At 51.6% G+C, this 14,930-nt stretch overlaps 1 protein-coding gene across 2 annotated transcripts; it reads right to left on the bottom strand.

Moving 5' to 3' along the window:
• Positions 1-2,162: 2,162 nt before the first annotated feature.
• CALCOCO1 (calcium binding and coiled-coil domain 1) lies at positions 2,163-14,328 on the bottom strand (the record flags this gene model as incomplete). 2 transcript variants are annotated; one of them, XM_084255737.1, is made up of 14 exons in its annotated part: positions 2,163-2,340; positions 3,315-3,421; positions 3,830-4,029; positions 4,249-4,357; positions 4,683-4,778; positions 5,247-5,372; positions 5,801-6,055; positions 6,554-6,709; positions 8,332-8,422; positions 10,641-10,789; positions 11,242-11,400; positions 12,817-13,007; positions 13,749-13,851; positions 14,173-14,328. In XM_084255737.1, 14 exons carry the CDS (start codon positions 14,326-14,328, stop codon positions 2,163-2,165), a joined length of 2,076 nt encoding a protein of 691 aa, XP_084111863.1. The 2 variants fall into 2 exon arrangements, with proteins under 2 accessions (XP_084111863.1, XP_084111864.1); XM_084255738.1 differs by lacking the exon at positions 6,554-6,709 and having other exon boundaries at positions 12,817-12,908.
• Positions 14,329-14,930: the final 602 nt, after the last annotated feature.

The following is a 14,930-nucleotide window of genomic DNA, read 5'->3' on the forward strand; positions in this document are numbered from 1 at the left end:
GTGGGTGGGAGCTGGGACTTGTCTCCCTCCCTCTTTTGCCCTAGGGGACACCGTTTGGGAAACCAGGATGTCTGGGTTCCAGATTCTTTCCTCTGCAACCTCCCCCAAACATAAATCACAAGTGATTTCATTAAATGCACCTCCTGCTGGGGATGTTGGCTCATAATTCCTCTCTGATTAACCCCCACTACCCCGGCAACTTTATAGGCCAAGAGAGGGAGGGGACAAGGGGGAGGGGAAAAGGAGGGATGGGGGGAATCCCAGGCGGTGATGGATGTCTCTGTCAGCCCAGCTCGTATTTATTAATAGTCTTAATACGGGAAGCAATAAAGGAAGAGAGGGATTCTATTAATTAAATCATTGTTATAATTAACTTTCATTAAAGGAGATCAATAAAGAGGAGTTGAGATGGAGAGAGGAGAGATCCATTATCTCTAATTTCCTTGGAAGGAATTCAGAGGAGGAGATGGGGTTGCTAGGAGACAGCTACACGGGGGAAGAAGGAAGGATGTAAGATGTCATCCAGGTGGGGCTGGAGGGGGGAGGGGGCAGCAGGGCTTCAGGGGGTGGGGGTGGGGGGGTGGGGGGGGCCGGTGGCCAACCAGGGGCCCTGAAGAGAAGAGGGTGGCTGAGAAGGGCTCCTGGGGCAAAGAACAGGCGCGGCTGGCGCAGGGCTGAGAGCCTGGCTGAGCATGCAGGTCCTTACCACATGCTTTACGACGTCGCGTGTGTCTAGCCCGGGAGGCTGCTTAGAGAGGATGAATGTGTTTTTGTGACTGTGGGGTCAGTGTGCACATGGCTGTGAGGATGACGAGAGGGAGGCAGGGGCAGGAGGCACATCCAGCGGTCTTTGGAGGTGCAGGGCTTTAAGGCATTTTTTAGAAGTGGCTACTCGCAGGTGTGCATTCTTGAGAGGAGCCATGCCTGTCTGCGCCAGGGCACAGCGGTAGTGGCTGTGGAGAGCGAAGGTCTGAGTGGTGGGACCCCCGCCCCCCATCTTCCAAGGTATGCACCTGGGTCGGGAACTCTGGATCCCACCTGGGAACTAAACCCCAAGCAGAGCTGATAGAGACCCACCAGTGTGCTCCCTCCTCACCAAGCACCCCCAAGCCAACTGTCCCCGAGACCAGGGGTCCTCCTGGCTCTGCCAGCCCCAGCGGTGGCCAGCACGCGCGGACACACAATGGGAAACACCAGTGGTGGCACCCCACCAGGTAGGGAGGAGCCCCCTGACCCCCTGGCTTCCATCACTGTCTGAGACCAGATGACCAGACGTCTTTGCTCTAGTCACACCTCATGGTAAGAACACATTTTATTAGAATAGTTATACATATCATATAAATATATTTGTCTAAACTACAGGCAGGAGAGAGAATATTGAGGGAAGCTCTTATTGCTGTGGGGGGGCCTGGAGAGGGAGGAGGGGCTGGGAAGTAGGGTACCTGGGACGTTTGCTCCCCCTTCCCTCACAGAAGGCACAAATGCGTTGTTTCTTTTCATGTGAGGACACTGGGGGGTGGGGGCAGGCAGGGCAGGGGATAAGAATGCAGAAAATCTCAAAAATACAAAAGAAACCGCCAAACTTAATATCTAACAGTGAGGAAAAGAGTGGGGGGTGTGGAAGGCAGGGGGCGGGGTCAGAAAGAGAAATCAATGAAGCTCAACTGAAAGAGACCTGAAGAGGCAGGAAGCCCATGGGCTACCTCGATGCAGGCTCCAGAGAAAAGTCAAGTAAACAAACACAGTAAGAGGGTGGGGTGCCCCGGGAATTGGCTTTGGGGCCTTGAGGGGAGCATGAGGGGAGTGTAGAGTGTGTGTGGTGCTGGGCGGTGGTGCGGTGGCTGGTATGAGTGACAGAGCAACCGGGCTGGGAGAGGGTTTTCCTTCCTTGGGAAGGCCTCCTCCATCCTGGTTCTGACAAAACCGCTTTCGGGGGGGTAAATTCAGCCACTACTTCCAAAAGGGACCGCTGCCTGTCAGAAGCGCCTGGTAGGGCAGGATGGAGTTGAGAATTTGGGAGGAAAACAGGACCAGGGAACACAGTGTCATGGAGCCCTGTGTGATGGCAGATGGGCATGAGACCTACGTGTATGCCTGTGCATGAGTGAGTGTGTGAGTGTGTGTGTGTGTATGTATTTGTGCATATACCAGGGAGAGTGCAATCACTCAAAGGTGAAGGGATCCTGGGTGCTGAAAAAGAAGTGTCCGTCCATGTGGTCCTCCAGGGCATCCTTGTCGCTCTCAGCGGGGAAGCGCTCCTTGCAAATAGGGCACTCCTTCCAGGGGGGGGTGGCGGGGCCTCCAGTGCTGGCCTCTGACAAGGGACCCACTGCGAAGCCACTGATGAGAGAGACGGGGGGTAAAGCGGTGTGTCAGCGGGTTCCGATGCCTGTTTGTCGTTACCAAGGAGAGGGAGCCCATGTACCCAGCTCCCAGCTCCCGCTGCTCCTACTGCACAGCCTGGCGGCCTTCTCCCAGCCTCTCCACCCTGCCTTTCCCACCACCCAAGCCTTAGCTTCCCGGCTCCAGCACCCTTGCCCTCTCCCCTTTACTCTCTGCTGGTCGCTGCAGTGCAGAGCCCATCCCCCAACCTCTTGCTCTCCTCCCTCCATCTCCGTCTGCTGCCTAATGAGGCTGAAAATGAGTCTGACATCGCCCTTCATCTTCCTGCTCCAGCCAGGAGGGATGACAGCATCACCCCCTCCCTGCCCTGAGCCCATCTCACGTGCAGGCAAAGATGGGGGCAAGGTGATAAACTCTCTCCACCCTGCCTTCCCCTCTTGGCCTGGGGAAGAGACGGGAGCGCAGAGGGGCATTCTGATACTTAAATCCTCCCGCCCCAAAGCTGCACTGCCCAGAGGTGTCCTCAGGGAAGTGAGAGAAGAGGGCGAGCATCTTGGGTGGCCAGATGGACGCTGGATCCCAGCTTCTCTGTGCCTGCCTCTGGGGGCCTCCGTCACATCCCTTCCTCCCTTGATGGAACTTAGGTACCTACCTGGTGGTTGGGGAAGGGGTAGGGGCAGGTGAGAGGGGATGCAGGGCAATTTGGGCTCCACGGAGGATGGTGCTAGAACAACACAGAAGCCAGTTAAAGGCAGGGCCTCTGAGTACGCATGTGCATTGATAAGATGGGGGAGAAAAAATTACCTGAAGGCAACTGGGGTGTGAAGTGGTGGGTCATTTTCTGAGTCAACCACACCCACATCTCCTTTTCTTGGCTGGGACCAAGAAGAGGGAGGTACAGGGAAGGGCCTGGATGCCCTGTCCTCTGGGGCCCTCCCGCCACCCTCCTGCCCGCCCCCTCTGGCACGCACCTGGCCATGTCGTAGAAGGCATTGCCCAGTTCAGGAAGCAGCAGGTTGGCCTCCTCACCCCCACTCTGCACAGCTGCCATCAGCACGGACTTCTCATCTTCAGCCTCCTGGGCACCAAAGAGACATGGTTGGGTTCTGGGGTGCAATCCCAAGTGGGGGAGCAGCGAACTGTGGTAGGTAAGGGAAGAGCAATCTAGGCTGGGACAGTGGAGAGAGGGGCTGGAGTGAGAGTGAAGCAGGAAGCACGTTCTGACAGGGGATGGCAGAGAAGACAATGACTGTGGGGCAAAGGGGCTAGGAGCAATGAGGCGTCTGCGTCAGCCTGGGTTTTGGGGTGGTATCACTGACAGGAGGCTTTGAGGAGAGGCCTTGAAAAGAAGGTGGGCCCTACTCTCCTCCACGGTAACAGAGCGCTGCTGGCTAAGATCGCCTGCTCTGGAGACTGGGCCAGCTGGGTGAGGCCCTTCTGCCAAGCGCCTCTTCCCGAGCCTGCTCCGTCTCCCCTCACTGCTCACTGAGTCAGAGCTGCTGTCCTCAGCTGGCCCTGAGAGGTGGGGAGCGATGGGAGCCGGCTGGCTGATGACAACGAGGGGAGAAGCCTCTCGTGGCCCGACAGAAGAGGAGCCTGGGTCTCCGCGCTCACACAGGCCGTAGGGCGGGAGCCTCATGTCTTCTGGGCACTCGTCCTCAGAGTCTGTCAGAGCTGCCGGGCAGCCTGTAGGCAAGAGAGTGGGCAAAGAAAAAAAGACTGTTGTCATTAGGTGGCTGGAGCAACTCGGACCCCTCTACATGACAGGTGCAATTAAACTAAACGGGCCAGGGTCTGGAAAAAGGCAATTATTTAGAAGGCAGCTCCCAGAGGAGTCAAGTGGGCTTTCCCCAGGAGGGGGAGGTGAAGCAGGGATGAGGTGTCATGAGATCGGGGTGTACAGACTCAGGCCAGCAGTGGCCTCCTCATCCTCCGTGGCAGTGTCCTCATTCCACTTCTCATCCGCCACCTTCTCCAGGCGGGCCTCCAACTTTCTCATGTACTCCAGCAGCTCCTGGAGTTGGGGAGAAAAGGGGTGCGAGAGGTGGGGAAAGTGCCAAGCCTGCCTCCGAGACGAATTCTGAACTCCTTGGGATTAGAGGTCCTCACGCAGGGTGGGGAAGCCTGAGGTACACCCCCTCTCTCCCAGGAGCCGCCTTCACCCCTGACAGCCTCCCTTCCAGCAACTCTCTGTCCCACCCCGTCAGCTAACGGTCCTGCTTTTAGCCCCTGGGCCCTCTTAGAGATACCCATCTCTAAGCCAAGAGTTGACAAGGATTTCAGTTTCTAGCTCTCAAGTCCTCAGCTCTGGCATCAGGGGCCTGCACTGGGGCTCTTACCTGCTTCTCCTCCTGCAGCTGCTCCTTCTCCTTCTGGAGCACACGCAGGGCTGACCGCAGCTCTGTCAGCTCCCGCTTACTCTCTGACAGCTGCACCTGTGGGGAAAGGGCCAGATGCAATTCGGAGCCTAGAACGTACCTCTAAGAACCCAGACCTGACATCTAGAACCACATGCCTCCAGGGTCCTCTCTTGTCCGAAACACACACACGGACGCCCCAACACTCTTCTTCCATGAGTCTCGTCTTGGCCACGGGAAAGCCAGTCACCTGAGTCCGAGCGTCTGTCTCTTGAGTACAGACCTGGGCGACTGCCACTGGGCTGGGGTTCAGGGCCTTGGCCACAGCAGCCACTCTATACTTCCCTCAGTTACCCCGACTAGGCCGAGAATGCATGTGCTGAGCAGAAAGGGACACTGCATGTTTCAAAACAGCAAGGGCTGGAAGGCTTGCAAGTGAGATGCACCTGCTGGAAGCAAGCAGCCAGCACTCTGACCCACAACAGACATGGCTCCGTGGTCTCAGGAGGCTGTGGGAACAGAGCACATGGGTGTCTGGGGCCTCACCAAACTGGAGTCCTTTTCCTGAGCCAGTTCAGTCTTGAACACTTGGTTTTGGGTCCTCTCCTCCTGAACTGCCTTTTCCAGTCGAAGTATCTCTGCACTCAGCTTCAGGATCTTGTCCTTCTCTGCCTGGGAGATGACCAAAAAGGAAATTGGCAGGGTAGAGGCGAAGGACAAGGGGTGCTACTGGCAACAGCACCATCCGTTACAGTGTCCCTTCCTTTATGGAACTGAATTTTGGGGCAGCAATTTCCCCCTCTTGCCTTCCTCATTCCCTTCTCCCCTGTGTGAAGGGAAAAGACAACAATACACCTTGCTGATCGGGAATGGGCATCGTGGCAGGCTGGCAGGGCCTGGTGCCCCGGGTGGTAAACATTTCTGACTCGAGATATAACCATGATGATGCGCTGGAGACCAGGATTGGGACACTGTGGGTAGGGGTGGGTCACACCCGGACAGTGACACCCCCAAGACCTCTTTCTCTCCTTTCAGGGGATCTGCCTACACAGATCTGGGGGCAGTGGCCAGGAGCCTGTTAGGTTCCTCTATCCCTTTACCTCCATGTTCTGCAGCAGCCCCGCCCGCTCCTTGTTCCACTGGCTCTTTTCTTCCTTCAGGTGCAGACTGAGCTCGGCCAGCCTGCCGTTGACTCCTGCCACTTCCAGGCGGCTACGGTGCAGCTCGGCTATGGTGCGGTCCCGCGCTCCTGCGGCACTGGCCAGCTCCTCCCCAAGAAGGGCAGCTTTCTGCTGGCTGGAGGCTGCCAGCTCCTGGGCCCCTCGAAGCTGCTCCTTCAGGGGCTCCAGCTCCGCCTCAAGTGAAAGGAGGAGATCAGAGTTCCCAGGGAAACATTTGTGACCCAGCAGGTAACTAAGCTCCTTCCTCTCCCCACCACATCTGGACTCAGGATTGTGTTGTTTATTCTTTTTTTTTTTTTAAAGATTTATTCATCTATTTATACAAGAACCGGGGTACAGGCCAGATGTGTGGGAGGGTGAGAGAATTCACCAGAGACAGAGTCGGGAACAGAACAGGCAGACTGACTGAAATACACTGCTGAAGGGAGCAGCGGGCGCGACAGGAGAGATCTGCCGTGCCATGTGGGACCCTCGCCGGCTGGCCGGGGATCAAACCGTGCTGCAGAGGCTGCGGACAGCTTCACAGCGTGGTGCTCAACCGCCTGCACCACCAGGGGAGGCCCAGGATCGTGTTGTTTATTCTTTAGCCATGTTCTCCCCCTTCTCTCTGGTCTTTTATACAACTACTCCTTGGAACTTTCTATTTCCTGTTGCCCAGGGGCCTTCACTCACCAGCCGCTGCTGGGTCTGACTTAGGGTGTCCTTCATCTGGGTCACTTTGTCCTTCAGTCGCTGTGCCTGAGCACTCTGTTCCTCCTGCCGGCCTTTGGCTTCCTGCAGTTCCAAATTCAAGCGCCGGTTCTCCTGTTGTGCCATTTGGAGCTCAGCCTGAGGGGTGAAGCATAGACAGAGAAAGGGAGCCTGAATCTGGGGTGGCCAGAGAGGTAAGCCATCAAGATGAGACAGGTCAAGGTGCAGTTCTCAGGTTTCATACCAACTCGAGCCATTAGCTCTTGCCAGCCCTTCTCCGCTCGAAGGGACTCAATACTGAACATCCAGTCTCCAGCTCTGGGAAAGAGGTCTCCAGCTTCACTGCGCGTCCACTCCTGCTTCCCTACTCTTCCTTTTACATTCAAACTCACTTTGAATTTCCTATAGGCCCCTCAAGCTCAGCACATTCTGCCTCCCATCCCATCCTGGCCTTTTCTACTCTTATTTTTGTCCATAACACTAATTACTTTCCATATGCCTCAGGCTGACAATTTGGTGCCAGGCTTAGAGGTCCATAGAAAAATCTGTTGCTTCTCCATCCTCCATCTTGTTCACAGTCATTTTGTCTTTTCTCATTTCTATTATTGCCACAACCACTTTAGCTCAGGCTGGTCACTTCTTGCTTGGACTGATAAATAATCTTATTACTAGCTCATTTTCCACCAGGTGATCATATTAGTTTTCCATAAGTACAGTTCTTTAAGTCCATGTCACCCACTTGAAAATCATCAATGCCTCTCACTGCTTACAGACCAAAGACTAAGATCAAGGTCCTCTTGAATCTGATGTAGGCCTTAAAACTCTTCCCTTCACGAATCCAGCTGCCCAGAGTTCCGCACTTGACAGCTTTGTCACATCTTTTTCTATTCTAGAACGGGCTCTCTTCATTTCTGACTGTCAAATTCTACCTATTTTTTACTGCTGAGCAAATGGCTTTTGAACAATCTTCCACAGATGATTCTGAGGAAGCAAGTTAGAGGAACTGCAAATACTGAAATTACTAGATTGTGTTAAACATTGATGACGACCAATTCATCGGACATGTGTGTCCAAGTTAATTCATTTTTGTACAAAACTCAAAAAAAAGTTTCTGTTATATTTTCTACTGAATTGAAGAACAAACTGAGGATTACAAGGTGCACAATGCAAAAATTATTATTTGCACCTACTTGTGTGTGACTCAAGGGGTTTTTGATATTGTACAACCAAAACAAAATTCAGAAATACATTAGCTGAGGTCTCCATAACCCCCAGTGTCAAAGTATAGTGTTCATCAACGTGCTCTAATTGACTTCATCACCTTATAAGTGATGTCACATGTTTGGGTTTCTAAAAATAAACTTATCTAAAAATTATAGTAATGGAATTTTGCTTTTTTTCAATTCAGTGAAGTTCCACATAAGACATAAAACTTCAGCGGAGGCAGGGAAGAAAGGGTTCTACTGCTTAAAAGTCTGAAAATACGAGGCTACTTTATGGCCCCCTTAAGCCTTTCCTAAAGTCCCTAAGATGATGCGCTTCCACCCACGTCCATGAAGCAACGTAAAGGTCTACTGCACTCCTCTGGCGCCACTATGGTCCACTTTGACTAATCCCGATTTGGGCATTTATCTTCTGTTCCCTAGGAGCATGCACATGTCTTCTTTACACTTATGTTTCCCTTGGTGCCAGCCCTGGGATGGGACTCAATAAAACCTGGAAGGACAGTGGAGACAGCACACCATCTCTGCGGCCCTTACCTCATTCTGCTCCTTGTCTGCTTGCACCTCCTTCAGCTGCCCAAGGAGCTTCTCCTGTTCCCGAGTTAGCACCTTCACTGTGTCTCTCACCCTGTGGGCAGAAGATGGGATGTTAGTGCATCGGCTGCTCATCAGAGAAGGGATAAAGGCTGGGACTAGTATCCCGAGCTCTTCTCTTGGTGGCCCTCCTAGCCAGGCTCTCGCTTGCCTCTCAGGGGCTCAAATCCCTGGCTAAGATGATTCTGCTCTGAGCCCCACATACCTGAGGCTCTCAGCTCTAAAGAGCAAACCAGAAATAAACCTTTTCTCTTCATGTATCACTTTAAGGAATGTTCTACTGATGGCTCCCTGGTTGTTTTTACTCAACCAAGAGACCAGAATCCAGTCTTTTTTAGACAGGGGGCAGTCATTATTGATTATAAGCTTCTGGTCTAGATCAGAAGTCAGCAAATTTTTCAGAAAGGGGCCTGATAAAAATATTTTTGTATGCAGTGTCTGCAGTATAGATGTGGTCACAGGCATTTTGTAACAGCATGGCTGTTCCAATAAAACTTTATTTATTAGCACTGCCATTTAAATGTCACAAAATATTCTTTTTAGCTTTTTTTTCAACCATTAAAAATAGTCAAAATCATTCTTACCTTGTGGGCTATCTAAAAACAGGTTGGCAGGCTAGATGTGGCATGTGGGCCACCATGTGCTGACCCCCTGGTCTAGATAGCCCCTAGTCTTTTCCAGATGCTCAGTCTGATCCCTGCTTTTCTCATCCATGACTCAGAGTCTAGTATCTCCCTAGGCCAAGACCACCATATCCTGGCTCACAGAAGCCTTAGGGATCAATTCCTTTATTACTCTGGGCCTTGGATAATATCCCTCTTTCCTTTAAAGAGTTAAAATATATATATGAAGCCCACCAACACTGAATGAAAGAAACTTATATTATTTGATGAAAGAAAGAAGTATTAATTCTAGTGAAAATTTGAAGGCCTAGGCATGGGAGGTGGTCATTATCTGTGCTATCTGGTAGAAGAAAGCAACTTATTCTATGTGACTCCACAGGTTTACGCCAGGACCAAGGGATGAAAATTATAGGCAGGCAGAGACTGGTTCCATACAGGAGAGAGAAAAACAGCTACTGTCCCACACTACAAGGCACTGCCACCCGACTTGGTGATTTTCTCTCTATACCCTCTTAAACACCTTTCATTTCTCCTAATGCTCAGATTCTGTGCCTGATGATATATGATTTATATCTTTCTATGGGGGAGAGATTCCAGGATCACCAGCTCCGAGATGTCCGACTAGTGAGAACAGAGTCTAAGCTTACGCTTTTCTGTGGTAAAATCTGAAATCCACCCTCTCTCCTCTTGCACTGACTATCCCATCTAGTCTCTTCTTCCAAATCCTCCACCCAACAGCTCCTGCTTGGCTTTTGGTTCATAATAAAAGGTAACGATGGTTATTTCTGAAGGGGAAAAATACAGAATAGGGTTAGGAAAGATGGAAGAGAGCTAGGTAGAAAAAGATATCCCCGTAGGGGCCTCCCCGGTGGCGCAGGTGATTAAGTGCAGTGCTCTGAAGCTGTCCGCAGCCTCTGCAGTGCCAGTTCGATCCCCGCTGACCTTGGAGCAACCCACGTGGTGAGCAGACCTCTCCTGTCTCACCCGCTGCTCCCCTCAGCAGTGTGTTTCGTCAGTCTGCCTGTTCTGTTCCCCACTCTATCTCTGGTGAATCCTCTCACCCTCCCACGCATCTGGCCTGTACCCCGGTTCTTGTATAAATTAAAAAAATAAATCTTTAGGGCCTCCCAGGTGGCGCAGCGGTTGAGCGCTGGGTTGCGAAGCTGCCCGCGGCCTCTGCAGCGCCGGTTCGATCCCCGGCTGCTCCCCGGCCACCAGAGGAGGGTCCCACATGGCGTGCAGACCTCTCCTGCCGCCCGCTGCTCCCCTCAGCAGTGTACTTCGGTCCTTCTGCTTGCTCTGCTCCCCGCTCTGGCTCTGGTGAATTCTCTCACCCTCCCGCGCTTCTGACTGTACCCAGTGCATGTGTAAACAAAACAAACAAACAAACCAGCAAAACAAATAAATAAAGCATGCCTCTATAAAAAAAAAATATATATATATAAAAAAAAAATAAATCTTTATAAAAAAAAAGATATCCCAGTAATTGGAATCGTCTGAGAAAAGTTGAGAAGGGAAAGAGAATCAAGTGAGTCAAAGAGCAGTCTTGCCTCCTCAAACAGGAGGGAGTGTGGGGGGGGGGTTCCAGGAAATAGAGGAAAGTAGTGGGGGTAAAGGAGGTCGCCGCACCTGTCCAGCTCCACCTCCTTTGTCAGCATTTTCTCACTGATGGTCTGGATGTCGTCTTCCAGCTCCAGGATGCGCGCCACATGGTCTCCCTGTTGCCGGCTGAGGACGTCCCTCTCTTCTGTGAGCTCCCCGTGGGACCGGGAAAGCCCCTGGAATTAAGGTTCCCCCAGAAAAGGAGACACGTTGACACTCATCTCTCAAAGAGTGGAGTAAAGGCTTAGGAGGAGCATACCACAGCTTGACTCTCCTTGCCCCCCACCTTGTCACTTTCCCTGAAAAAGAAACTTAAGGGAACAGTCCCTTATCAGTGAATACGGCCACCTGCACTGGACGCTAGCAGGACTGTGTTCAAAGAACTGAGTCTTACAACGCATTTGGGATGTGTCTCCTGTCCTGTCAAATTTAATGCCACCTGTTACCCCTTAAATAGGTTTAAGTTCTTTGATGCCAGAGCCATCTTAAAAGCCATCAGTTCTTTGATGCCAGAGCCATCTTAAAAGCCCACTAAAGTCTCCCTTTTGAAGCCCTCTTCACTAGGTTCAGTCATTTTGGACTCTGGTTGAGTAGCTGGCTCACGTCCCCTACATGGCCCAACCCCCACCTTGTACTGCTCCACCAGCTCAGCGTGCTCCTGCCGGGTGGTTGCCAGAACCTTCTCGAGCTCCTGTACTTGGCTCCTCAACTCCGTCACCTGCTCCTCCAGCTGCAGTTTCAGCTGCATCAGGTCATTCCTCTCTTGCTGGCTCTCATCCAGCTGGTTCTACAGGGGCAGGATGAGAAGGGGTGTGTGCCTGTGAAGGGTCTATTCTATGCGCCTGTCCCCATCACTCTGCAGATGCATTTTGGGATTGGGAAGTCATATCAGCACAGGTTATAGAGAGGAGGGTTAAGGGGAAGCTTAACCCATCAGCTCCCAGCATTCTTAACTGTCCACCCCTCTCTCACCTTTTCCTACCCTAGGCCGGGTCCCTTCTTCACCCAGCAATTGCAAGAATCCCTCATCTGGAAAAGTCTCTGTCAATCCACATGGATGAACAGGATGACTCCCCCAGTTTTACGCTGTCCAGAGTCAAACAGATGTGGGTTTTGATCTCCACATGACTTTAACCAGCTGGGTGACTTTGAACAAGATTCTCTGAATCTCTTCTGCAAGGAGAGCCCTTAGGCTGGTTTATTGTAAGGTAATTGTAATCATAATGAATGTTGCAAGGAATGTGGGGTAGGAGCTTACTTATCTCTGACTTGTGTGTAAGGTAAACACCTTCTTCCTATTCCTGTGTCGATTCCTTGTGTTTAGAGGGTTGTAGAGGGTAGGAGTTTGTCTAAATGACAGTTGAGCTACTCATTTTACTTTCTGAGGCTTCCTCAGGCCTGTCCGCTTGTCTGGGAAATGCACTTCCTCCCCACCTGGCCTTGGACCTCACCTTCCCTTGGAAAGGCTCCTTGCTAACATCTGCCTCCACTCCCTAATTCTTCTTTATGTGGTCTATTTGGTCCAATAGAAAAATAATACAGGGCACATATATAATAAAAAAAATTTCTAGTAGTTAAGAAAGTAAAAAAAAAAAACAGGTGAAATTAATTCTAACAATATTTTATCTAGTTCAGTCTATCCAAAAAATTATCACTTCAATGTGTAATAAATATAAAAACTACAGAGATCTTTTACTTTTTTTACATTAAGTCTTCAAAATCCAGTGTGTCTTTTATTCACAAAATGCATCTCAATTTGGAAAATACGTCTCAATTCCAGGGCCACCTGTGGCGAGTACCTCCAGGAACAGAGGTGCAGGTCTGTGGCCCCAGCGACCCTCTCTCCCTCGTCCCTTGTGCTGGACGTGGGTCTCACTCTCCCTGTCCTCTAGAGGTACCTTCCCTGGAGTGGCCTCCCTTTACCCTTTGGATCTTTCTCCAGGCCTAGGGCAGCAGCACTCGGAGAAGGCAGGCTCAAAGGGTTCTCATGAGAACTTGAGTTATGTTGGCCTGCGGGTGACTTGCTTTCCTGCCTACATGTCCGTGTCTGTCTACTGCAGACTGAGCTCTTCAGGCCAGATCTGTGACACTCCTAGCAAGGTCTCCAGCTGAGGCTACAGACGAGGAGAGAGTGGCGTGGGCGAGGCTCCTGCAATGCTGTCCTCCCACTCCCTCGCAGGGGCAGCTCCGGCGCTGTTCTCACCTGCAGCACGGTTGCCTTGGGGACCACGAGCAGGATGTCAGAACCACCGTCCGTCTCTTCCAGCGTCACCAGCTCGTCCATGGGTCTTGGCTCTCGGAACTGGAAAGGGGGGCTCTGCCCACACACGCGGCCCTGGCGGCTCACGTACCTGAACTGGTAGAGCTGGGCTCCCGGCTTGGGCAGGTAGCTGGCTATGGGGAGATGAAGCAGACCCAGGACCCCGATGTGACCCCAAGTCCCCCCTACCCTGAAGGGTCTTTGATCCACTATCTTTGGCTCCAGTCCCCTGATCCCTGCTCCATGTATTGTTTTCTCTCTCCTCCACCTCCCAGAGGCTATTTCTGTTCCCTGGATGACTCCTCTCACCCCTCTCTGCCTAACATTCTCCTTCTCTTTCCTGTCCCGACCCTCCTTCTTAGTCACCATCATCCTCATGCCAGTGGCCATTTATTGAATATCCACCATGTACCAGACAAAGTGGTAACACTTTGCCTGTATCATTTTGAATTTTATATTGTACCTATAAGCCAGGCAGCCCCTGTGACTGTGACGATACCAGACACAGATTAAGTCATTAGCTCAAGGTCAAATAGCTTGTATTAGTGTTGAGACTAGAACCCAGGTCTTTCCCAATCTAATGGCCAACTTCTTCTCAATATATGATGCCACTTTTCCTTCCCTACCCCTCAGCTCCATAAGAGGAGTCCCTCCTTCCTGCAGGAGATAGGTTAATTGTCCGCTACAAGTCCTTCTATCTCTAAAGCTCTGTTTCTGGGATAATTCCTTTATTTGATGTCCGCTGAGCCTTCCAGGATGTTACCTTTTTTATTTATTTGCACTCACTTTCCCTTGTCCTCGGTGCCTGACTTTCCTGTCTCTGAGCCCAGTATCTCCCAAGCATCTATCTCCCCCTGGTTTTTGAACTTCTGTACCTTGGAACTGGACACTGGCATGGACAGGGGAGCCATCAGTTGTACTCTCAGGCACTGAAGACCACACAAATGTATGGTAATCCCGAACACAGGCAGCCTCCACCTGTGAAGGCCCAAGGAAGGAGAGGGGAATGTCGATGGAACTACCAGCTCTAGGGGGGTAGAAGTAGGGTGGTGGTGGTGGTGGCGGGGGTGGGGGGAAGCAGAGGCAAGAGAAAACAGGACAATGCAGGGGCACTAATGTGTCAGGAGAGAGCAAGACTGAGATGGGAGAAGATGAACTCTGCTTAGAGAGGTGCCCTTTGTCCTCTGGGACATCTCCTTTCTTTCCAAGCAAGAGGCTGAGAATTCAAGAACCCAGTCATTCCTCTGTGCCAACCAACCCGGGGTCCATGTGCCTGAGCAAAAGAGGTTCCAAGTATACCTTGAAGATGCCAATCCAGTCGCTAGCACTGGGCACGGTGCCTGGGGGAAGGGTGTAGTGACATTCCACCTTGGTGTTGGGGATGTAAGTCCGGGCTACATTTAGAAAGGTGACTCCACCCCGGGATGGTGCCCGGCTTAGTGATGATTCTTCCATCCTGCCCTCGAGATATCTGCCCTCCTATGAAACAAAGGGTTAATATGCCAAAGTCTCTCCACTCCGCCTCTTTGCACCTCCTCCCCAGTCCCACTCCACCTCCACCACACCTCGAGAGGACGGCCTACCTGTTTTTCAGACCCTTTAGAGGTGTCATTCTTAGCCCCTAGTACATTAGTTGGTCTTCTGAGTCAGTCCCCATCCTGTCTCACACTGAACCTCTTCTGAGTCATACACTCTTCCTACAGTTAAGATCACTCTAATTTCCACTCCCTTCTTACTGCCCCATTAACCAAGTCTCAGTATCCCAGCTCTGATCCCTCACTCCTTTCTTTCCCATTCTCTTTACATTTTTTGAGCATTCCAGATTTTTCCGCTTCCATCTCCCCATCCCATGCCCCACATTCTTTGGCTTTGAATTAAAAATCCAACTGAGCTGTGGAGCCCCCTCATTCTGAGCAGTTCTACTTGCCCACTCCTGAGCTTGCTGATCTAGCTGTACCCTGGAAGGACTTATGACACCTGAGTCTTCAGAGCTGGAGTATAGCCCAATACTCAGGTGCCCTCAGCAAGCCGTCCTCACCCCTCTTTGAGCTGTATAC

Source organism: Talpa europaea (assembly GCF_964194135.1).
Source record: "Talpa europaea genome assembly, chromosome: 15".
Lineage (NCBI taxonomy): Eukaryota > Metazoa > Chordata > Mammalia > Eulipotyphla > Talpidae > Talpa > Talpa europaea.